The 23,288-nt window shown below is 47.6% G+C and overlaps 1 protein-coding gene, 1 long non-coding RNA gene, 1 other non-coding gene and 1 pseudogene across 3 annotated transcripts; 3 read left to right on the plus strand and 1 right to left on the minus strand.

The window, feature by feature from the left end:
* The first annotated feature begins 147 nt into the window (after positions 1-147).
* LOC123567510 (uncharacterized) lies at positions 148-22,203 on the plus strand. The gene is made up of 3 exons (XR_006690477.2): positions 148-325; positions 7,942-8,075; positions 21,672-22,203. It is a non-coding gene; the product is annotated as an uncharacterized lncRNA (long non-coding RNA).
* On the minus strand, positions 3,625-23,087 carry FAM186B (family with sequence similarity 186 member B). The gene is made up of 7 exons (XM_015430886.3): positions 22,851-23,087; positions 21,791-22,016; positions 20,672-20,854; positions 16,956-18,624; positions 16,244-16,436; positions 4,558-4,727; positions 3,625-3,858 (listed from the first exon to the last, which is right to left on the minus strand). The coding sequence occupies exons 1-7, from the start codon at positions 22,944-22,946 to the stop codon at positions 3,711-3,713; spliced, it is 2,685 nt and encodes an 894-aa protein (XP_015286372.1). The 5' UTR covers positions 22,947-23,087; the 3' UTR covers positions 3,625-3,710.
* On the plus strand, positions 9,639-9,748 carry LOC123567738 (U6 spliceosomal RNA). The gene has a single exon (XR_006690845.1). It is a non-coding gene; the product is annotated as a U6 spliceosomal RNA (small nuclear RNA).
* On the plus strand, positions 9,697-13,300 carry LOC135966287 (Parkinson disease protein 7 homolog; annotated as a pseudogene).
* Positions 23,088-23,288: the final 201 nt, after the last annotated feature.

Genomic DNA, 23,288 nt, shown 5'->3' on the forward strand with positions numbered 1-23,288 from the left:
AAGATGTTAAGTATCATTGGGGTGAGGCCTCCAGAAAAGAAAGCGCCTGGGACCCGAGAGGCTGGAAACAGCCCAGGGCCGGCCCAGCTGTGCTGTGCATGTGACCTGCATCATACCACTCCCCTTCCTCCCACACCAGGCATCCTCGCGATATCTTAAGCTGTGATTCAGAAAACAAATCCTACTCCTGGCATCATCCACAGAACCGGCTGTTCACATCCCACATCCTGCTCAGCTTTCCGGAGTCTCAGTCTTAGGCTGGAAGCAAGGATGGGTGCCATTCCTGAGGAAGAGAACCGCTGGACATGGGTTCTCTGAGGATAGGGTAATTTCCTATTTGTATGTGTGGTCCCTAGGCCAAGGGTGCTGGTGAGTGGAGAAGGATGGGGCGGGGGAGACTGAGTGGGGACCAGGCAGGTAGCTGTGTGTCAGGTGGAGGGTGCGTAGGTGCTCATGAGCTGATTGAACTAACCGAATTAGTGTCTCAACTGAACTGACAGACGCTTGCCAGAGATGGCCTCCTTAGCCCACACCATCTATATTTGAACCTCATGTCTCCATTTCTTCCACCTTTGTCCTCACTCAGAGACATGCTCACCTTTGCCTCCCACCTTATGACACCTGGCTCTGGTCTGTATTTGGTATCTCCTTTTGTTCTCACCTTCTGAGCTTTCATGCAAATCACTGGCATGTCAGTGATGTATCTGTCCATATTTTGATTAAATGAAGAGTTACTGACACCTACTAAGTGCCAAGTGCCACTCACAGCTATCTCAGCATGTTTGCTCCCAAAGTACACAGACAACACTCAAAGGGTTCTAAAACTGAGTTGAGGAGGTGTGGGTTTCAGCAATGAGACAGAATTTTAAAATAAACCAACCTCTATTTTGTTAAAAACGTAGAGTTTGGGGACTGCAGGAGGGAAACAGTGTTTCTCAAAGTTCTAGGAGTACTCAGCAACACCCAGAGGGTTTCTTTAAAAGCACCAGCTGGGAACCTGCATTTCAACCAAGTTCTCTGTGGGTTTCCGTCCCTCGGAAGGTTGAGAATCACCAGCTAAGGGATGCAGTGGAGACTGGGGCTGTCTTGATCCTTCTGGCTTATTTGGGTTCCAGGGAGTGACTCGCTTGACTTTTTTTGAACAAGCTAAGCGGATTCATTTGTAGGTTCCTGGCATTCCTTCCTTTGGTTCGCTGAGGCACTGCAAGAGTTAATAGAGTTACAGGTTGGGGAGCAACTGAGACAAGGCCCAGGCTATGTGAGTGCCATCCAGCACCTGAGCACTTCCCAGAGCCAAGTCCAGAGCTGGGCCCAGACTCAGCCTGGACACAGAACTGCTCAACACAAAGTCATGATCCGCCCACCTCGGCCTCCCAAAGTGCTGGGATTACAGGCGTGAGCCACCATGCCCGACCTGTACCAGTGTGTTTTTAGCTGTGCAGGAACAGACCCTGAGCAAGGGGAGGGCAGAGCACTCAAGAGTCAAGGCTAAGATTCTCCAGCTACAGAAAGCATTTGGGGTCTGCAGACACACACAGCTCTCCCACCTGTCAGACAGAGAACCCCGGGGACATGCTTGTAAGACAAAGCTGAAAAAAATCTCAGAGAAGGGGGGCTGCTGGGTTTTGAGGGATGCAGTCTTCTAGCATCTCAAACCATGGAGGGAAGATGAGCAACCCTCCCTCACATGCCGAGAGGACACCCCAGTGGGCCTGGAGACAAACAGGCTGTCAGTGCCAGGCAGACCAGGAGAATGGGGCATGAGGTTGGGCCTAGTTATGAACCCATATGGGGCTGTGAGCTGGACAGCATGGCCAGGGGAGCTGGCGAGGTCAGCAGGACCACAAAGAGGCGAGTGACCTGGCACTGCGCAGCAGGTGGATGTGAGGACTCATGGTGGGCCAGGAGCAGGCGGCCCAAGAAAAGGTGCACTTCAGGGAGTGGAGCAGTGTCCAGGAGGGCGCTCCCAAAGGAGGCAGCACAGCCACCACCCTGAGGTAGCAGCAGCCTGGGCAGGGACAGAGAACTTTTGTTAGAGACCAGCAGATCCTCATGCCAAAATAGTGGACCCCAAGACAATGCAGGGAGCCCCCACACTGAGACATCAGGAGCAGCCTGACACGCAGGGAGGTGGTGGCAGCCTGGGATGTGGGTAAAGAAGACGGCACAGCAGGATCTGCCTCTGTACCTGGTGGTGAGATCAACACAGTAAACAGGTACAGGGTTGAAAGCAGGGAGAAAATTGTCTTCATCTAAATTCGCTTAGAAAGGGGAAGCTGTCTTTGCTGGGAACAATATTTTGATAAGTGCCTTAAGCCTGAAACTGGGATCCCAGTGGAGGCCTGGGTGTGGGTGGAACAGCTCTGCTTGAGACATGAAGGAATTTTAGAATTGTGCATGTTTTACCAGAGAGAGAGGCGGGGAAAGAGGGAAGAAAGGAGGCTGCTGCTTAGTGCTGTTCAACATGATTCCTGTTCCTCACTGTCCCTCTGTATTTTCAGCAAGTTACTGACGTCGTGAGTGTATGGGCTCAAGTGGCGTGCGTACCTCTGATACTTATGTGCACATATCTCCATGTGTGGGAAGAACAAAGGGGCTGGCCTGAGACTCAGAAGCTGGGCAGAGCACAGGCAGGGAAGGGATGTGGAGAGGAGAGACCCCCACGATGGGGAGGGCTTTGGGTAAGTTTAACCGAATCTCTGCCAGGCCAGGCCCCAGTTGACTTATGGGTTACAGTGTTCTATCACAGTGTTGTTTTGGTTATTCTCCATTCTGTTTGCTGTATCTAAATCAACAACCAACAGCAACACACATGCACATCCCCCTTGGAAACCCTCCAGGAACTGGAAACCAGGTTTCTGCACTGGGTGGACTGGAATGCTGGGACTCTCAGGCCCATTTCAGAGCGCAGGTGCGGCCAGGGACTGGCCCTCTTTGATGCCGCTATGCCTCCCTGTCTCACTGAGGTCTCTAGTTGGAGGATGGGGGCAGCACCAGCATCTTCTGGCTCTTGGCTCTGGTTAGGTCTAGACTGGAGGCATCAGGAGCCTCTCCCGATTGGGGATCTGTAACTGACGCAGGGCCAGGGTCACAGGAGGCAGATGGGATGGCTCATGTAGAGAGGGTCCTTAAAAGAGCCTTGAGCCTTCAGTAGTGACATCTACAAGCCCAGAGAGGCAAAGGAGAGCTAAGCCTTTTCTAACCAGAAAAGCCTCTTGTTGGCCCCTGGAGTCCTGCCTCTGTCCCCCCAGCCAGCTGTTCTTTCCAGGGACTGTTCTTGAAGGTAGTAAGGAAAGGAAGTGACAGATAGGCCCAGGCCCAAGGCTCAGGTTTCTCAGGCAGTCCAGGGGCTCCCTCATCTATCCCTCCCTACACCTGGCTCCCCCGAGAACCACCCCCAGGGCTAGGGTGAGATGGGGCTCTTCAGAATTCATGTGCAGCTCAGGAGGCCAGTGTGAAGGAAAAGCCCCCTGGTGGCCTCTGAGACACTAAGGAAACCCTTCACTAGAACTGAAGTGCTGTTGGCACAGGGACTCTGCTTACATCCGCCTAGCAGAGGAACCAGGTTAGCCTCTCTCTGTCTGGTGTGGGATAGTAAATGAGGTCATTGTTAAAGCCTGGAGAAAGATTTATTGGGGAGAATCCACATTGACCATCAGCCTCGCACCTTACTGGGCCTTCAGGAAGTTCAGGCTTTTGTGGTAGGAGGACTACACGTCCAGTGTCAACAGCCGGGGAATATCTGGGTGTCCCCTCAGCTGGTCCCAGGGAAGGCTGGCAGGGGTCTTTTTTTCTATTGCGTAACTGGAGGAGACCACCTCGGTCTTCCAGACGGCCTCCATCTGCTTCCCCTGTTGGCTGGGAGTGGGGGGTTTGGAGAATGTGAAAAGCAACAAAGAGAGATTGAGATGCAAGAGACTCTCCAGAGCCACCAGGCCCAAGTAGGCTTTGTCTCCTTCCTTTCTCAAATCGAGTGTGTCACTGTCCTCCTCGTCTCCCCTCCAACACTGAGTCTGAATCTCACTTCCCTGGGGCTCCTCTGGCGGAGGAGCTGCTGAAAGAGGTTCCCAGGGTGGCCCTTGTCCTTTAAGGAACAGGCCCTGGGCAGAAGCCCTGATCTAGGCCATGCAAGGGTAGGTGTGGACCAGGGTCCTTTTAGCTGCCCAGAGGTTCACAGTGTCTCCAGAGCCTGCAGGTCACATGGTAGGGAGGTTCAGGTTTGTTTACAGGACAGACCAATGGCAGATGCCAAATCGATGCTCAGGGTAGAAAAGTTGTAAGTTTTCAGGTGTGGTCCTCAGAGTCTTTCTGTTGCATAGTTTGAAATGCACGGGTCAGGCTAGCCCCTGAAGCCCACACACTATGACACACACCCCACCTCTGGGTCCGTGGCCAGCACTGGGGAGGGCAGCTGAGAAGACAGGCACTTTGCAACTTGTAGGGTGATTTTGGCCTGTTGGTGCCCTCACTTCACAGCCCACCTCCCCAGGCTGGTCACTCCTGCTGCCTACCTCTTCACCCATACAGCTGCTGCCCCCTCAGCTTCCCGGCACCTACCGGGCCATCTGCAGGGGCGCACATTCCCGGTGCCTGGACTGAAAGGGCTGCTTACAGGTGGGGCCACTGGGGTGGATGTGCCGGGGTGAGGCTGCAGGCAACTTGCATTTCTTCGGCTTTGGTGAGGTGACCTCAGGGATGTTCAGGTGAACGTTCCACTCCAGCTGGAGCTAGAGGAACCAGCAGAGAGGCATCAGGGAAACAGGAAGTTATCTCCTCTCTAGGTTGGGAGGAGGCTTTGCCTGCCTGTCTGTGCCCCTGCTGGACTCAGGGCTGAGTGGAGAGGGTAAGGTAGAGGGAATCCCTTCAGTTAGAAACCCTGGGACCACAAGGTATCAGACCTTTGCTGGAAACTCCTTGAATTCTTTTTTGCTGTGTCAGTTCCTGTTTCTCCTTTGTTGTGAGGAAGCTGGATAATGGACAAAACAGCAAGGAAGAAAATAAAACCAGAGCAGCTGGAACTAGAGCAGCTCCAGGCAGGGTTCACAGCAGGGGGCCAGGTTGTGCCTGGACTGCACTGGGTATCTTTTTGTCCAGCCCCAGCCCTGGCACGGGTTGAGAAGCTGGGGGAACCTTCACAGCCACTCAAAGAATTGTCATGTCCCTTTCCTTCTCAATCCCAAAACAAACAGCAAGTCAAGATGCGTCTAGGAGATTATCTGGACTTGTATAAGGTGATACGAAACCTCCATGGCCAAGGCTCTTCTAGCTGCTTGATGCCAGCCCTCATACCAATGCCTCAGCATGCTGCCTCCCCTAGACTCAGGCCACTGCTGCTCAAGACTCAGGGGCAGGTGGTACCTCCTGACCCAACCCTGGGGCAGGTCCCAGCTGGCTCTGACTCATAACTGTGGGATCCTCCAGTCCCTCCAAGCTGCCCCTAGGGACCACGTCGGCACTTGCTGCTTTTCTGCCCCTGGCAGTCTGAGCCTCAGGTCTAGAGCTGAGGGCTGCTCATCCCAAAGCCAGTGTTGCAAATGAAGGAGTCTGGCAGGGAAAGATCCCATACTCATGGGTGGTGCAGAGAGCTATTCCTGCCATATGAAAGATGAATATGGATATAAACTCAATACTTGTATAATGGGGACAAAATTATTAATAGTCCCAAAGGGTATGAATTCTAATTTGCTGGGTTAGTTCCTGTTTTACATCTGTTGTAGAGAATCTAGAAACAGGCAAAACATCAGTGAAAAAAAATTAAAAGAAGACAAAGGAGTTAAATCTATATCTGTACCTATATCTATGTATCTATAATAAAGAGTCAAGGCCGGGCGCGGTGGCTTACTCCTATAATCCCAGCACTTTGGGAAGCCAAGTCAGGCAGATCACAAGGTCAAGAGATTCAGATCATCCTGGCCAACATGGTGAAACCCTGTCTCTACTAAAAATACAAAAATTAGCTGGGTGTGGTGGCGCACGTCTGTAGTCCCAGCTACTCGGGAGGCTGAGGCAGGAAAATTGCTTGAACCCAGGAAATGGAGGTTGCAGTGAGCCAAGATCGCGCCACTGCACTCCAGCCTGGCAGCAGAGCGAGACTCTGTCTCAAAAAAAAAAAAAAAAAAAAGTCAAAAGAGGAGAATATAGGAGTCTTTTATTCCATTATTCCCAAGTTTTAGCTATTATCTCTTTGGCCTTTTTTTTTTTTTTAAATTCTATATTATTTTGCATTTATTTTAAATATCAGAAGTTTCAAGGATTCCAATATAAGTTTTCCTTTTTTTAGTAATTCAGTATATAGACAATTATTGGTATACACATGGTTCCATTATCCCTCAGTGGTGTATGGCCCATAGATTAGTAATCATTTATCTAGACAAAGAGAAAAGGAAGTTCGGGTGTCAGAGACAGTGTGTTGGAATTTAAAGAGGTTTTCTGGATGTGAGAGAATGGGAGAGGAGAGGAAAAAATAAAAGAAAATTTCATTATTGTGAATTATAAGCTGGACCCACTTTAGTGATTATGAGTGACCCAATTAAAGATTGGGGTTGGCCGGGTGCGGTGGCTCACGCCTGTAATCCCAGCACTTTGGGAGGCCGAGGCAGGTGGATCACAAGGTCAGGAGATCGAAACCATCCTGGCTAACCCAGTGAAACCCCGTCTCTACTAAAAATACAAAAAAATTAGCAGGGCGTGGTGGTGAGCGCCTGTAGTCCCAGCTACTCGGGAGGCTGAGGCAGGAGAATGGCGTGAATCCGGGAGGTGGAGCTTGCAGTGAGCCAAGATCAGACCACTGCACTCCAGCCTGGGCAATAGAGCAAGACTCTGTCTCAAAAAAAAAAAAAAGATTGGGGTTACTTTTTTATTATTTTTGGTGGGTGAGTGAGCATTATATCTCTGAATGGGATACAATGGATACAATGGCATAACGAGATCACATAACGTCTTGGGATTTATTTGGGTTGTACTTGATGTATGAATGTTAAAACCAGGTCTATACATTTTAGATGGTTACTTTATTGAATTCTGCCAACGTAAAGTGGGGTGGTGGGGAGGGGGTGAAAGAGTAAGGTTTCTCCTAGTGTTAGTTTTCAGAGGAAAAACGTGAGGTCTCAGCAAGGACATGGAAAAGATGAGGATAGGCTCCAAGTGTAGAGATTAAGAGAGTGAGTTGGCCTAAACCAATGGTTTAGGTTCTGTTGGCCTAAACCAATGGTTCCTAACCCATAGGGCATGGTCCCCTGAGGGGCAATGGATTTTTTGCCAGGAGCCCAAGAGTGTAAGTACATACTCAAAATTGTACAAAAATTGAATAAATAAAAAGTAAAACTAAGTATATAGGAATTCTTGGAACTTTTAACATTTAAAATGGGTCTTAATAGTATGGGATTTTATTTGAGGAGATAAACTAGTGATAAAGGAATAACAAGGACTAGTTTACTATTCTCCCGTAAACAACTAGTAGGCCAAACAAAATATATGAAAAAATGATATATACCCATTCAGACAACAGGCATTGCAGGTCAATGATCCCCAAAAGGAATGAAACAAATGAGACAATGTCCAGGCCCCAGCACAGGGCAGGGAACCCAAACAGAGGCCAGCAGCCTTGCTGAGATGAGGAGACAGCGTTTGGGGATCAGGGAAGCCAAGGTGACTAGAATTTGAAAACTAGAGTACTAGAGAGGAGGAAACCACACGGCAAGAAATCTCCAAAGCTCTGCAGAGGCGTCCCATTAAGTCTCTGTGCACGCCTGCGAGGAAACTACCAAGGCCAGGGGAAGAATCACTGGGCAAGAACAGACAAAACCATCCTCAGAGTTCATATATCCCTGGGACGAGTTTGTGTTCACATCTGTAAAATACTGAAAGAAAAAACTGCCCAACTGGAATTCTACATCCAGCAAAAACATCTTTCAAAACTGAAAACTGAATAAACCTTTTCAGACACCAAAGCTGAGAGGATTCATCACCAGCAGATGAGCAGTGTGAGAAATGTTAAAGGAATCCTTGAGGCAGAAGGAAAATGATACTCAAAATACATTTGGATCTACACAAAAGAGTAAAGAGCACTGGAAATGGTAAGTGTGGGGGTAAATCGATTATTCTTTTCCCTTTGCTTAAGGGAAAAGTAATAACAATGTACTGTTGTCCCTTGCTATCCATGGAGTATTGGCTCCAGGACTCCTCACAGGCACCAAAATCTGTGGATGCTCACATACTTATATATGTATAAATATATATTTATATATTTTTATATATATATATATATAAATATATATATATATATATAAATATATATTTATATTATAAAATGGTGCAGTGTTTGCATTTCACCCACCCACATCCTCCTGTATATATTAAATTATCTCCAGATTACTTATAATACCTAATACAATATAAATGCTATCTTTAGACTGTTTAGGGAATAACAAGAAAAAAAAGTCTGTTCGTGTTCAGCACAGACACATTCATCCATTTTTTTCTCCAAATCTTTTTCATCTGTGGTTGGTTGAATCCACAGATGCAGAACCCATAGATACAGAGGGCCAACTATATTAGGGAATTTATAAGTTACATAGGGGCAAAATGTATGACAACAGTAGGACAAAGGCCAGGAGGGAAGAAATAGATGTATACTGTTGTAAGGTTCTTACACATGAAATAATATTATTTGAAAGTAGACTATGATAAGTTAAAGATTTATATTGTAAACCCTAGAGCACAGTGGCTCACGCCTATAATCCCAGCACTTTGGGAGGCCGAGGTGGGCAGATTACAGGTCAGGAGTTCAAGGCCAGCCTGACCAACATGGTGAAATCCAGTCTCTACTAATAATACAAAAATTAGCCAGGTGTGGTGGTGCGCACCTGTAATTGCCGATACTGAGGAGGCTGAGGCAGGAGAATCGCTTGAACCTGGGAGGCGGAGGTTGCAGTGAGCTGAGATCATGCCACTGCACTCTAGCCTGGGCAACAGAGTGAGACTCTGTTTCAAAAAAATAATAATAAAAACAAAATAACAAGACAGGCTGGGCATGGTGGCTCACGCCTGTAATCCCAGCACCTTAGGAGGCTGAGGTGGGTGGATCACATGAGGCCAGGAGTTCGAGACCAGCCTGGCCAACATGGCAAAACCCTGTGTCTACTAAAAATACAAAAAAAATTAGCCGGGCACTGTGGCAGGCACCTGTAATTCCAGCTACTCAGGAGACTGAGGCATGAGAATCGCTTGAATCCAGGAGGCAGAGTTACGGTGAGCCGAGATCACACCACTGCACTGCAGCCTGGGAGAGAGAGTGAGACTCTGTCTCAAAAAATAAAAATAAAAAATAACAAAAATAACAAAACAAAGAGGTATGGCTAATATGTAATATGTCAGGAGTGGAGATAAGATGAATTTACTTGAAAAGCTCAATTACTCCACAAGAAGGCAGGAAAAGAGGGAAAAAAAACCAAAGGACAGATGAGACAAATAGAAATGAAGAGCAAATTATATATTTAAACCCAACTGTGTTGATAATCACATCAAATATAAATAGCCTAAAACCACCAAATAAAAGGCAAAGATTGACAGATTGCATAAAAAAGCAAGACCCAACTATAAAATATCAATTAAAAACCCAATTTAAATATAGAGACATGGTGCTCACTTCGGTAGCACATATACTAAAATTAGAATAATACAGAGAAGACTACTAGCATGGCCTTGGTACGAGGATGACACACAAATTCATGAAGCGTTCCAATAAATAAATAATATATAGACATAGGTTAACAGTGAAAGAGTGGAAGAAGGTATACCATGCAAATAGTAAAAAGTATTTAAAAAGCTGCAGTGACTATATCAATATTGTACACTGACGAGCAAGGAATATAATTAGAAACAAAGGGCTGGGTGTGGGTGGCTCATGCCTGTAATCCCAGCACTTTGGGAGGCCTAGGTGGGTGGATCCCCTGAGGTCGAGAATTGGAGACCAGCCTGGCCAACATGGCGAACCCCATCTCTACTAAAAATATAAAAATCAGCCAGGTGTGGTGGCAGGCGCCTGTAATCCCAGCTACTCGGGAGGCTGAGGCACAAGAATCCCTTGAACCTGAGAGGTGGAATTTGCAGTGAGCCAACCAAGATGGCGCCACTGCGTTGCCTGGGTGACAGAGCGAGACTACATCTCAAAAAAAAAAAAAAAAAAAAAAAAGAAAGAAAAGAAACAAAGAGAGCTATTTCATAAGGATAAAAGTCCAAATTTTGGGCCAGGTAGAGTGATTCATGCTGTAACCCCAACACTTTGGGAGGTCAAGGTGGCAGGATCGCTTGAGGGCAAGATTTGGAGACCAGCCTGGGCAACATAGTGAGACCTCATCTCTATTAAAATAAATAGTAAAGGTCAAATTTTCAAGAGTACATAAACAATCTTAAATGTGTATGCACCTAGTTACAGAGCTTCAGAATATTTGAATAATAAACCTATAAAACTGAAATAAATAGACGTAACTGGAGAGATACAGCATGCTCATGAATTGAAAGAATAAATATTATTAAGATGCCATTTCTCATTGCTGGGTAGGTAGGAAATTGGTGGGTTGTGGAGTTTGTGGTGGGTACTTGGACGAAAACTAGAAAGACACTCAGAGTAAAAAGGAGCTCACAATGACATCCAGGACATTCAACCCCCAAAGCAGCAGCTAATGATATATATCTGTGGAGAATGTCATGCAGAAAATGAAATAAAATCCAGGGATCCAATCAGATGCAGAGAATGTGGATACAGAATAATATTCAAGAAAAGGACTGAAAGATTGGTGGGTTTTGTAGGCCGGGCGTGGTGGCTCACGCCTGTAATCCCAGCACTTTGGGAGGCCGAGGTGGGCGGATCACAAGGTCAGGAGATCGAGACCATGGTGAAACCCCGTCTCTACTAAAAATAGAAAAAATTAGCCGGGCGCAGGGGCGGGCGCCTGTAGTCCCAGCTACTCGGGAGGCTGAGGCAGGAGAATGGCGTGACCCGGGAGGCGGAGCTTGCAGTGAGCCGAGATTGCGCCACTGCACTCCAGCCTGGGCGACAGAGTGAGACTCCGTCTCAAAAAAAAAAAAAAAAAAAAAAAAAAAAAAAAAAAGATTGGTGGGTTTTGATGCTCAGAAAAACCTGGGAATTCAGAGGAATGTCTTCACTTACACCTGAATTTCCCTTTTAATGTTTCTCATTGTTGTATAGCTTTGGGTTTTGCATACAGTAGTTCCCCCTTATCCTTGGGGGATGCATTTCAAGAACCCTGGTGGATGCCTGAAACCTCAGTACCAAACCCTTTATACACGTTTTTTCCTATATATGCTTAACTATGATAAAGTTTAATATTTAAATTAGGCAGAGTAAGAGATTAATAACAAAATAGAACAATGTTAACAATATACTGTAATAAAAGTTATGTGAATGTGGTTGGTCTCTCTTGCTCTCAAAATATCTTACATAGGCCAGGCATGGTGGCTTACACCTGTAATCCCGGCATTTTGGGAGGCCAAGGCGGGCAGATCACCAGAGATCAGGAGTTCGAGACCAGCCTGGCCAACATGGTGAAACCCCATCTCTACTAAAAATACAAAAATTAGCCGTGTGTGGTGGCACATGCCTGTAATCCCAGCTACTTGGGAGGCTGAGGCAAGAGAATCGCTTGACCCCAGGAGGCGGACGTTTCAGTGAGCTAAGATCATGCCACTGCATTGCAGCCTGGGCGACAGAGCAAGACTCCCAAGCACTTTGGGAGGCCAAGGCAGGCAGATCACTTGAGGTCAGGAGTTAGACACCAGCCTGGCCAACATGGTGAAACCCTGTCTCTACTAAAAATACAAAAAGTAGCCAGGCATGGTGGCGGGTGCCTGTAATCCCAGCTACTCAGGAGGGTGTGGCACGAGAATTGCCTGAACCCGGGAGGTGGAGGTTGCAGTGAGCCAAGATGGCACCACTGCACTCCAGCCTGGGCAACACAGCAAGACTGTCTCAAAAAAAAAAAAAAAAAAGGAATGCCGCAGACTGAAAGATAATATCCATGAAATACAGATCTGGTGTAGAACTTGCATACCAGATATAGGTATGCAAGTATTTGATATAGGTATCAAATATAGGATGAACTTTACAACCCAATAATACGCTTTACCAAAGGAGATAAATGGATGACAAATAAGCACATGAAAATATGCTCACATTATTGTTAGGAAAATTCACATTGTATAAATTAAAGTCAGTATAAAATAGTTCTACAAATCAATACATGAAAACATAACCTGATTTATTTTTATTTTATTTTTTTTTTGAGATGGAGTCTCGCTCTGTCGCCCAGGCTGGAGTGCAGTGGCATGATCTCGGGTCACTGCAAGCTCCGCCTCCTGGGTTCACACCACTCTCCTGCCTCAGCCTCCCGAGTAGCTGGGACTACAGACACTTGCTACCACGCCCGGCTAATTTTTTTGTATTTTTAATAGAGACGGGGTTTCACCGTGTTAGCCAGGCTGGTCTTGATCTCCTGACCTCATGATTCGCCCTCCTCGGCCTCCCAAAGTGCTGGGATTACAGGCGTGAGCCACCGCGCCCGACTCCTGATTTTTAAATCATTATTATTTTGAGTTTTTGGCTGAAGAAGCAGAGGAAATGGAGACGGTCATCCTGTAGATGTCATGAGGCGAGCTGGGATTAAGGTCACCATTGCGGGTCTGGCTGGAAAAGACCCAGTACAGTGTAGCCATGATGTTGTCATTTGCCCTGATACCAGTCTTGAAGATGCAAAAAAAGGGGGACCATATGACATAGTGGTTCTACTAGGAGGTAATCTGGGTGCACAGAATTTATTTGAGTCTGCTGCTGTGAAGGAGATACTAAAGGAACAGGAAAACCAGAAGTACCTTATAGCCGCCATCTGTACAGGTCCTACTGCTCTGGTGGGTCATGAAATAAGTTTTGGAAGTAAAGTCACAACACTCCCGCTTGCTAAGGACAAAATGATGAATGGAGGTCACTACACCTACTCTGAGAATCGTGTGGAAAAGGACAGCCTGAAATTCTTACAAGCTGAGGGCCTGGGACCAGCTTTGAGTTTGTGCTTACAATTGTTGAAGCCCTGAGTGGCAAGGAGATGGCAGCTTAAGTGAAGGCTCCACTCGTTCTTAAAGACTAGAGCAGCGAAATGTGATGATCACTTAGAGAAATAGGCCATTAGGAATCCATTTTCACTGTTCGCTCTGGACAAAACAATGGTAGGTTAATATGTTCAGAAGCCACCGTCATAACTGCTTTTACTGAAGTATAGTCGTGAAGTCACAACTACACAGAGATTTCTCAACCTACAACTTGTGTCTGCACATTTCTAAGCCTTGTTTGCAGAATAAACAGGGCATTTAGCAAACTAAAAATAATAAAATAGGCAGAGCAGGAGTTCAAGACCCACCTGGGCAAAATAGTGAGACCCCGTCTCAAAAAAAAAAAAAAAAAAAAAAAAAAAACAAGCAGGGGCAAAGGACCTCAATTGACATTTATCCAAAAAAGACATGGGGTACTCTGGGCCACTCTGCCTATGGGACAGCCCTGCTCTGTCTATGGAGCAGGCATTCTGTTGCATGCTGTTGCTCTAATACACTTGCTGTCTTTAAAAAAAAAAAAAAAAAACAGCCGGGTGTGGTGGCTCACTCCTGTAATCCCAGCAACTTGGGAGGCTGAGGCGGGCAGATCACGAGGTCAGGAGATCGAAACCATCCTGGCTAACATGGTGAAACCCCGTCTCTACTAAAAAATAGAAAAAATTAGCCAGGCATGGTGGTGGGCACCTGTAGTCCTAGCTACTTAGGAGGCTGAGGCAGGAAAATGGCGTGAACCTAGGAGGCGGAGCTTGCAGTGAGTCAAGATCATGCCATTGCACTCCAGCCTGGGCGACTGAGCAAGACTCTGTCTCAAAAAAAAAAAAAAAAGGACACAAAAATGGCCAACAAGTATATGAAAAGGTGCTCAACATCATTCATCATCAGGGAAATGCAAATCAAAACCACAATGAGCTATCACCCCACACCTGCTAGAAGGGCTATTATCAAAAAGACAGGAGATAATAAGGTCATGGCAAGGGTGTGAAGAAAAGGGAATCCTGTACACTATTCATAGGAAGGTAGATTAGTACAGCCATTGTAGAAAACAGTATGGAGGCTCCTAAAAAAATTAAAAATGAAATTACTATGACCCAGGGATTCTCTTCTGGGTATATACCCAAAGGAACAGAATTGCCACCTTGAAGAGATATCTAGACTCCCATGTCCATTGCAGTATTACTCACAGTAGCCAAGATATGGAAACAACCAAGGTGCCCATCAGTGGACAAATGAAAGAAATTCTGGTATATACAGTCATGTGCTGCATAACAATATTTCAGTAAATGATGGACCACATATACGACCATGGTCTCATAAGATTATAATACCATATCTTTACTGTCCCTTTTCTATGTTTAGATACACAAATATTCACCATTGTGTTCTGACTGCCTACAGAATAGTCAGAATTATAATTATAATTCAGAATAGTCACATGCTGCACAGGTTTGTAGCCTAGCAGCAATAGGCTACGCCATATAGTCTAGGTGTGTAGCAGGTTATCCCAGCTAGGTTTGTGGAAGTATACCCTATGATGTTCACACAACAAAAAATTGCCTAACAACACATTTCCCATAACACAACCCCATCATTAAGTGATGCATAACTGTATATACAGTGGAATATTATTCAGCCTTAAAAAAGGAGGAGATCCTGCCATTTGCCACAATATGGTTGGCCCCAGAGGACATTATGCTAAGTGAAGTATGCCATGCATAGAAGGAAAAATATCACATGATCTCACTTGTATGTGAAATCTAAAAAAAACCAAAAGGCCAAATTGAGGAGACAGAAAATAAAACTGGTTACCAGAATTGGAGTGGGGATGGGAGGAAATGGGGTGACATAGACCAAAGGATACACAGTAGCAAATGCATAGGATTAAAAAACTGAAAGCTCTATGTGTTGGATTATAGTTAATAGTGTATTGTAGTCAGGATTTTTGCCAAATGGGTAGATTACTACTGCCCTTGCCAGAGGAGAGATAAAAATGGCAACTATGTGAGATGATGGATATGTTAATTTGTTTCACTATGGTAACCATTTTGCTATATATGTATCTTAATAATGTCATGTTGTAAACCTTAAATATATACAGTAAAACTTATTTTAAATAAATAAATGTATAAATAATAAAAATTGTGGCCGGGTGCAGTGGCTCATGCCTATAATCCTAGCATTTTGGGAGGCCAAGGCGGGTGGATCACTTGACGTCAGGTGTTCAAAACCAGCCTGGCCAACATGGTGAAACCCTGTCTGTATTAGAAATGCAAAAATTATCCAGGTGTGGTGGTGGGTGCCTGTAATCCCAGCTATGTGGGAGACTGAGTCAGGAGAATCGCTTGAACCTGGGAGGTGGAGGTTGCCGTGAGGTGAGAATGCGCCACCGCACTCCAGCCTGAGCAAAAGAGTGAGATGCTGTCTCAAAACAAACAAATAAACAAACACATTTGGAGGGATTATGAGGGAAAATGGATTCTAAGCTAGATTTCCACATCCAGGCAAACAGTCAATTAAGAGTGAGGACAGATATTAAGTAAAGACATTTTCAGACAACCAGGGTCTCAATGACTTAACCATGCAACCATTGTCAGAAAGTGAGTGGAGGAGGGACTCTACTAAAACAAGGAAGTGAACCAAGGAAGAAGAGATCTGGAATCTGGAAAGCCAAGGAGCTGATTCAGGGAGAAGCAAAGCGAGTCCCTGCAAGACAGTGAAGATGATGGCTGTGCACCAAGCCTGGAGAGCCACCAGATTGACAGGAGCAGGGCATGGAGAACCACAGGGGAGGGAGAATCACAGCCCAGAGCCAGGACTGCAAGATCCAGCTGCCCTTCTTTTCCGGAAGAAATCTTCTCTTCCACAGCTCTTTTTGAAGAGATGTCTCTCTCTCTCTGGGTTGCTCTCCCCAGAAACAGATTGGAAAGCCGCCCTCCCCCATGCTCAGGCCACCGCCTGCCTTCACCTCTCACTGGTGCAGAGGCCTTATCCTGCCTTCTCTTTTCCCTTCTGCCCCTGGTCCCGCAGTCGCAGCCACATCCCCACAGGTTCATTTCGGGGCCCCAAGCCGACTGACTGTGCTGACCCCAGGAGGCAGAGCGGGAGGTGGGGGTGGGAGGCCCACCTTGGGGAACATGGTCACCATGCTGCTCAGGCACTCTCGGCGCTTCTCCTCCAGTCTCTTCTGCTTGTCCGTCCAGGCCTGCAGCCTGAGGCTCTGCAGGTGGTCAATGTTTTCCAGGAAGATGTAGAGGTTCTGGGCCTTGTAGGAAGCCTCCGTTTCTTTCATGATTTGTACGTGGTTGATTGCTTCTTGCCTGGGAAGAGAGGAGAAGCGATTTAGGGGGTGGAGAGGCCTCCTCTATCCCCCAAGTCTGTTAACCAGAGATGACTTTGTTTTCTTTAATTCCTTAGAGCAAAAAGAGAAGTGGAGGCTGGTAAGAGCTGGGGAAAATGGGGCAGAGAAAAGTGGGAGGTGGTATCAGGTGAGGAGCCTCAGGGCTGGGATGAAACAGAAAGAGAAAGGAAAGACGGGAGCACATTAGGCGGATTACGGACAGGGCCATGGGAAGAGAGGAAGAGAGAAGGAAGTGGCTTAGAGGAAAAGCCCACTACAGGGAGAGCAGTGGTCAGTGCCCTTCTTCCCACACCTTCAGGGGTTGCCCAAGGCCCCAGGCCAGACTTGCTTTCCTGGATCCCACTCAGGAGACCCTGTCCAGGCCTGGGGTGGCTCTCCCCATCGCCCCTTGCCCTGTGTTCCTTCTCTCCCACTGGGTTTAGGCTCTGCCCACATATAGCAGCAGGTGGGTGCCAGGTGGGTTCCAGGGAGGACCTACCGGAGGCTCTGGAGGCGTCTATAGAAGATGTACTTATGGCACAGGTACTGCAGCCTGAGCGCGCCCAGCTCCATGGTGGTGGTGGTGAGCTCCAGTGCTTTGCTGCGCAGGTAGTGGGGCAGCCTCAACTCAGACTCCTCACTCAGGAGCTTCAGGTTCTTCCTCTGGGCCTCCATGTCCATGTGGTACACCTTCTCCTTAAGAGTAGCAGGTGATATCTGCAAAGAGGGCTGAGTCAGCCTTCGAATGGATGTCCCAGTGACAGGAAAGGAGGCAGATTTCTTGGGCTTTGTGGGAACTCGGCGGGTCCGTGGTCTGTAGGTAAACTCCACTGAACTCATAGGTCTCTGCTTTCCCAGGGCAGGCTGCTGGGTACTAGGAGACATGGGCAAGTGTGGCCTCCTGCTTTGGTGAGCAGATTGGGTCCGGCTTGGGGCAGGCACTAACGATAGCTCTGCCTTCTGTAAGTCCCTCCATCGACTGGCGGGTGTGAAAATCCTCCTCTCCACGTCCTCCCCTAGCTGCTCCGGCTCTCTCCCTAGGCTCTCCTGCTCCTTTTCTAGCTGGACCCATCTCTGCTGCTGCTCCCTGGCCAGGTCTTCCAGCTTCCACTGCCGCAGCTTCTCCTGGTGCTCCTGCTCCAGCAGGGCCCACTTCTTCTGCCGCTGCTGCCACATCTCCTCCTCCTCCAGCCACAGCTGCCTCCGTGTCTCCCAGCCGAATCCCTTCTCCCAGGGCTTCTCTTGGCTCTCAGAGGTCACCTGCCTGGAGCTCTCTAGAGACAGCTGTTTGCTACAGTGGAACTTAATTTGGAGTCCTCCCTTTTCCTGGAAGTAGTCCTCCTGGTCTTCGTCTTTGTGGCCTGAGCTTTCTGCCACGGGTCTTTCCCATTTCTTAGGAAACCTGCGATCTACTGAGGGCAGAAGTACAGGCTCAAGGCTCTTGGTGTCCTTGCTGCTGAACACATCTGCGACCCTCGAGTGCACAGTCATGGTGGAAAGTGGCTGGTGCCCTGCAGCTGTAGCACCACTGTCCCACACCATGGCCATGGTACCTGGGGGAAGTGGCGAGAACAACTGCTCCTTCTTCATGGGTTCCTGTTGGCTTTCCTCCGTGACTGTTTCTTTCCTTGGAAGGGTCTCTCTCTCAGAGGGACCCGGGGAGTCAACAGAAACCTCAGCCGGGTCTTCTGCCTGACCTGTAGCAGCCTGAGCCTTCTTCAGCTGGAACTCCAAGGCCTGCTTCGTCAGGAGAAGGTCATGGTACCGTCCCCCTAAGATCTCTACCTGCTTCAGCAGAGCATCCTTCCTGCTCTCAAGGACCTGCACGAACTGCTGGAAGTGCAGCCTCTGGCTGCTGAGCTCTTCGGTCGCCTGCATTTGCAGGTACCTGTATTTGGTCTCCAGGCTCCTGTTCTCCTTGTGTTGGAGGATCAAGGCCTTGTTGAGGTTCTCCACCACAGTGGCCATGTACCTGATGGCCCTGACCTCCCCCTTGCTGAACATGGTAGAGTCCAGGAGCTCCTGCAGCATGGACGTCACCTCTGAGGCCTTTGTGTTCATGGTATGCTGGTCCTGGAGCATCTGTTCTGGGCTCAGTGGCTGAGGATGGGATGGAGATGTCTGTGGGCTTCTTCCCTGCCAGCCCTGCCAGAAGGTGCGTTTGGACACTGGGAGAAGTGGAGAGAAAAAAGTCAACGATCTCTCATGGGTCCCAAGGATTGCATTGATTCTCCAAACCCTGCAGGGCCAAAATGGCAACCCCCTTAGGGATTTGGCAAGAGGATGGAGCTGGGGCTGTATGTGGGACCAGGGATGGTGTTGACAGGGCAGACCTCTGCTGGGTGCAGAGCTTGCCCAGAGCCCAGCCTCAGGGTCTGCCAGCTCCACAGCACCTGCAGAGCCCAGAGGGGCCTGACGTAGGCAAGCCAGCACAGCTCACTGCAGCATCCTCCTGGTCTTCCATGTTCTCCTGGGGTAGAGTTATTTTTCTAATCATGCCACTTCCCAGCCTCAGTATATGTATTTGCCTCCTATTATCAGCTACCCAAACCCCTTACACCCATTTAGGAAGCCTGGTTTCCCTTTCCCGTTAGCACTGGACTGTGCTTGTGAAGAATTTATCACATGGTCCTCCAACTGTTCACATGTTTTTTTTTTTTTAATAACTAATGTCTTTTTCCATTTGGGGGATCCCTTTGATACTCTAAGGAAAGCAGCAGACCCTCTCTCCCCAGGAAAATGCACTACACACAGATTGTGCCTGTCATTAGCAGATCTCAATTTCTCAAAGGCTGGGTCACGGTGGTCATTGTACCCCCTTGGACCTACTATGTATAGAGCTGGTGGAGTGATTATCTTGGAGCATCCATTCATCGGCCTATTTAATAAACATCACTGGTGGAAAAAACAATGCTAACTTCAGATGAGGGGTAGAGGAAATACAAAAATTAAGGGATACTGAAATTGGGCTAGCATCTAGCTAGTATTGTCAGAGAGGCCATGTGGCCTAGTGGTCCAGAGCTTAGATTCTGCAATAAGGTAACTTGGGTTTGAAGCCTATCTTTCCGATTTGCCTTGGGCAATTTTCTTAACTTCTCAGTGTCTCAGTTTCCCAATGTGCAAAATGGGGATAATCATAGAATCTATGTCATAGGACTTAGATCATGCATGTTTAATGCCAGGTGCAGTAACAGGTACCTAGTTATAAGTGCTCAATAAATCATCCCTAAAAAGAAATAAAGATGCAGTCTTTACCATTCATAAGTTTATAATCTAGCAAGGGTCTAAGTATACAATAAGTGTATTTGAAGACAGAGTATGGTACAGATTGCAGAACAGATTGTTTCCTTATCCACTTTTCCCTGCCTTCTCCCTCCTGCTGACCTTACTTGATTGATAATGAGGCTGGCCATGAAGAACAATGGTAAATGTTGATGGTTAACTATTGTTAATTAAGCCCTGAGCATGTTCCAAGCGTGGTGTCAGACACCTCACACTGTGTGGAAGCCTCCCCACAAACCTGGAGCTAGGCAGTACCCTCCTCTGTTTATATGTGAGGAAACTGAGGCTCAGAGAGATGAAGTCCTTGCCCAAAGTGATACAACCAGAAATGACAGAGATGCAATTCAAACTCTAGAGTGAGATTAAGAAGGCAGAAAACCTGTGTGTGGGGCCACAGGCTTTCCTTGTGTTCCCTTCTCTTCTCTGAGCTTCAATGTTCTCATCTACAAAATGTAAGAGTTCAACAATCTCAGGTTCCCCTAATGTTGATGGGAGTAAAAAGCCAAGGTTCAGCTATTTGCTGATGGACCACCTCTGCAGCAGCCTCCGGCTGAGCCTCCCAAACCTTCCTGGCTCTGTTGCTGGGTTTGGAGTGAGGAGAGGATGATCCGCAGCCTCTAGTTGCTAACTCTAGCCCTCCTGGCCTCCCAGCTTTGTTCCTCAGAACCTACATAAGGCCTCAGCTCCAGTAAGCACGCCAGAGACCTGTCTCCACATCACACTTCCCTTAGCACTGAAGGACAGCTCAGAGCTGCTCAGTGCTCGACCTGGGCTCAACCCCCAGCCCCTCACCACTGCCCATCCATCTCAAATCAAGCTTCTGTGATGGAGGAGAATCAGAAAGACCCCAGGCCCAGCCTCTGACTTCTTCCCCTGCCATGGCATCCACCCCATCCTCACCTAGCTCCCTGGCCAGGTGCTCCTAGAACCTACCTTGTGACCTTTTCTTTTGTCCTTCAATGAGAGTGGAGCAAAGGGCAGTGAGTGACTCAATGCCTCTTTTGGTGGCAATGAGGGAGAGTGGTAACATTTTCTCCGTCACTTCAATCCATTCGTCCAGGGCTGCTTCTTCCTCTTCACTCTTCCTGGCCCCGATCTCATAGGTCAGAGTGTCACCTGGAGAAGGGATGGGAGGTGCAGGCTGAAAGCAGTCTGTCCTCCAGGGGGACACAGACCTAGCCCTATAGAACAGGGGTTACAGTGACTGTGAAGTCACATTGATTTTACCTCTTACTAGCTATGTGATGTTGGACAAGTCGCTTATCCCTCTGAGCCTCAGTTTCCTTCCCTATAAAAGAACTGGGTGAAGATTAAATGAGATAATACCTGTGGAACAATTAACATGAGGCCTGCCGTGTAGAAATTCACAATGGACATTAAATAGTATTGTTGTCTGTACAGCAGGGAGGTATCTGACTTGTTGTTGCTCTATGCCCATTGCCTGGTCCAACATCTGGACAACTGAATTAATTAAGCAGAGTTAACTGCTCTCTCAGTCTTGAAGGAAGCTGAGGGACCACTGAACTGAGAGCTTCCAAGCATGGGGTAGTAAGCGGGCGGCAGGGCATATCCTGATACCATCTTCTTCCAACACTGGAGCATCCAGCACACAGCACACAGGTCCTGTGATGAGATGACTCTGACCTGAGTGGGGGGTAGCACCTAGCTTTAGGGTTTAATGCAGCTGACCCACACCCAAATGGCTGTACTAGTTGCTCACACAGCTGGCATCAGGGCTCATGCAGTAAAGGTCATTCAGTGCTTTGAATATCACCCAGGGGTGCTCTATAAAATAGCTAATGTGGGTTTGAATTTAGTTTCTATCCTGCTCAAAAAATGAGATGTCATAATGGACCCGTGACTTAGGCTTCATCATATATTCAGCTAATGTCGTGATCTGTGATGTTTGGACACTTCTGTGTCTGCCCCTTAGGAGCACGGAGGTGATGTGCTGTGACAGGAGTGGTGGAATGCTTCACTGGAGAAGGGGATGTGTCCTGTGCTGTCCCTGTGCTCGCCAGAGGAGGCACGGTGCCCAGCCCGCAAACTCACCCCAGTCACCTAGCCAGCGGAGAATGTCATACAGGTGCTTCTCCTTCATCTTAGCATCTTTGGAGAAGGAGGCAATTTTGTCCAGCAAGATGAATCTCTTCTTGCCCTTTGGATCTGTCTGGTGAGATTTGGCGTTTTCTTTTAAATCATATCCTAATTCTTCCTGGAAGCGGTTGATGACACAATTGACATTGTCCAAAATGTCTAAGAGCTGGGTAGAAATATCCTATAGAGAAGCAGCAGATTGCCGTGTTAGGGCTGTGGACTTCAGCCAGAAGCCACATGCTAGCAGCGTGACCTTGGACAAGTCGCTTAGCCTCTTTGGGTCTCAGTTTTCTTATATTTAAAGTGGGAATCATTATAGTACTTATGTCACAGGGTTTCTGTAAGGATTAAATGAATTAAATATTTTAAAGTGCTTTTAATAGTACCTGGCACATCATACAAAAGTGTTAGCTTTTATTATCATTGTGATTATTAAGAAGGTCAAGAAAGGATAGAGTACCAAAACCCCACAGCAAACATTTCTTTAGAATTTCAGAGGTTGCTGGGGGTTTCTGGATGTCTTTCCTTACAAGGATCCACAGGCAACAGAAGCTTGGAAACGTGAGGCCCCAGGAAGCTCTAGGATCATAGGCTCAAGTAAAAAATGTACTAAAGCCTCATGTATAGGGTGATTTGAGCCTTTGGCCATTTCCCCAACCCCCATGAACTTCCTGGGCTCAGCTTGGGGGATTCTGGAGGGTTACCAATAACAGATTCTGGGTCCTTTCTCCTGCCCTGTAGGACGTACCACAATGTGCCTCAGGGCTATCCTCAAGCTTCCTGCCCCCCTCCCGGCCCCAGCCCTGCCTCAGGCGGGTGGTTGCTTTCAGCTCACCCTGTAGAGGCCAAGTTTAGGAGAGAGATAATTTATACTAATCTGTCTGCAGACCTGGGTTGCTGAATATCCCAGGACCTCTGAGGACCCAGAGCTTGAATCTCGCTCAAACCTGGGATCAGTCCCCAACCTCCACATCAGATCCCAATATAAGGGTGATTCCTTCATCTCAGGGGCTACCTCTTGAGCCCGAGTTAGCTGGGCAGCCTCAATCCTCAAGATGATGGCTTTCACTGATGTGGGAGTCACCAACTGTGGAGGGTCATCCTTCTCCATTTTGGATCACTCTGTCAGTCACAAAACATCCTGTGTCTCTGGTCCACAGACCTGGACACACAATGTTGCCTGCTTTGGAGGTTAAGGGCACCAGGGTGTCTCTTGGGTACCCTCTGCCCAGGCACAACTCCTCTGGTAACTGCCAAATGCCAGGTTCCAACCGATCCTCTTTTCCCCAGTGACATCATCAGTTTGATTAGAAGAATTAGGAGATTAGACTCCCCACTATTGAGCTTTTTGTCTATTACCTAACATATATTTACTTGACTTGTTGCTTTTTTTTTTGAAACGGAGTCTCCCTTCCCTCTGTAGCCCAGGCTGGAGTGCAGCGGTGTGATCTCG

The sequence above is a fragment of the Macaca fascicularis genome, chromosome 11 (assembly GCF_037993035.2).
Source record: "Macaca fascicularis isolate 582-1 chromosome 11, T2T-MFA8v1.1".
Classification (NCBI taxonomy): Eukaryota; Metazoa; Chordata; class Mammalia; order Primates; family Cercopithecidae; genus Macaca; species Macaca fascicularis.

Coding starts and splice junctions, on each gene's coding strand:
- FAM186B (XM_015430886.3), bottom strand. CDS start 22,946: ATGGAGAAGGATGACCCTCCACAGTTGGTGACTCCCACATCAGTGAAA. Junction 16,437..16,955: donor AGACGCCTCCAGAGCCTCCG/GTAGGTCCTCCC, acceptor CTCTCTTCCCAG/GCAAGAAGCAATCAACCACG. Junction 3,859..4,557: donor GCGCCCCTGCAGATGGCCCG/GTAGGTGCCGGG, acceptor CCCCACTCCCAG/CCAACAGGGGAAGCAGATGG.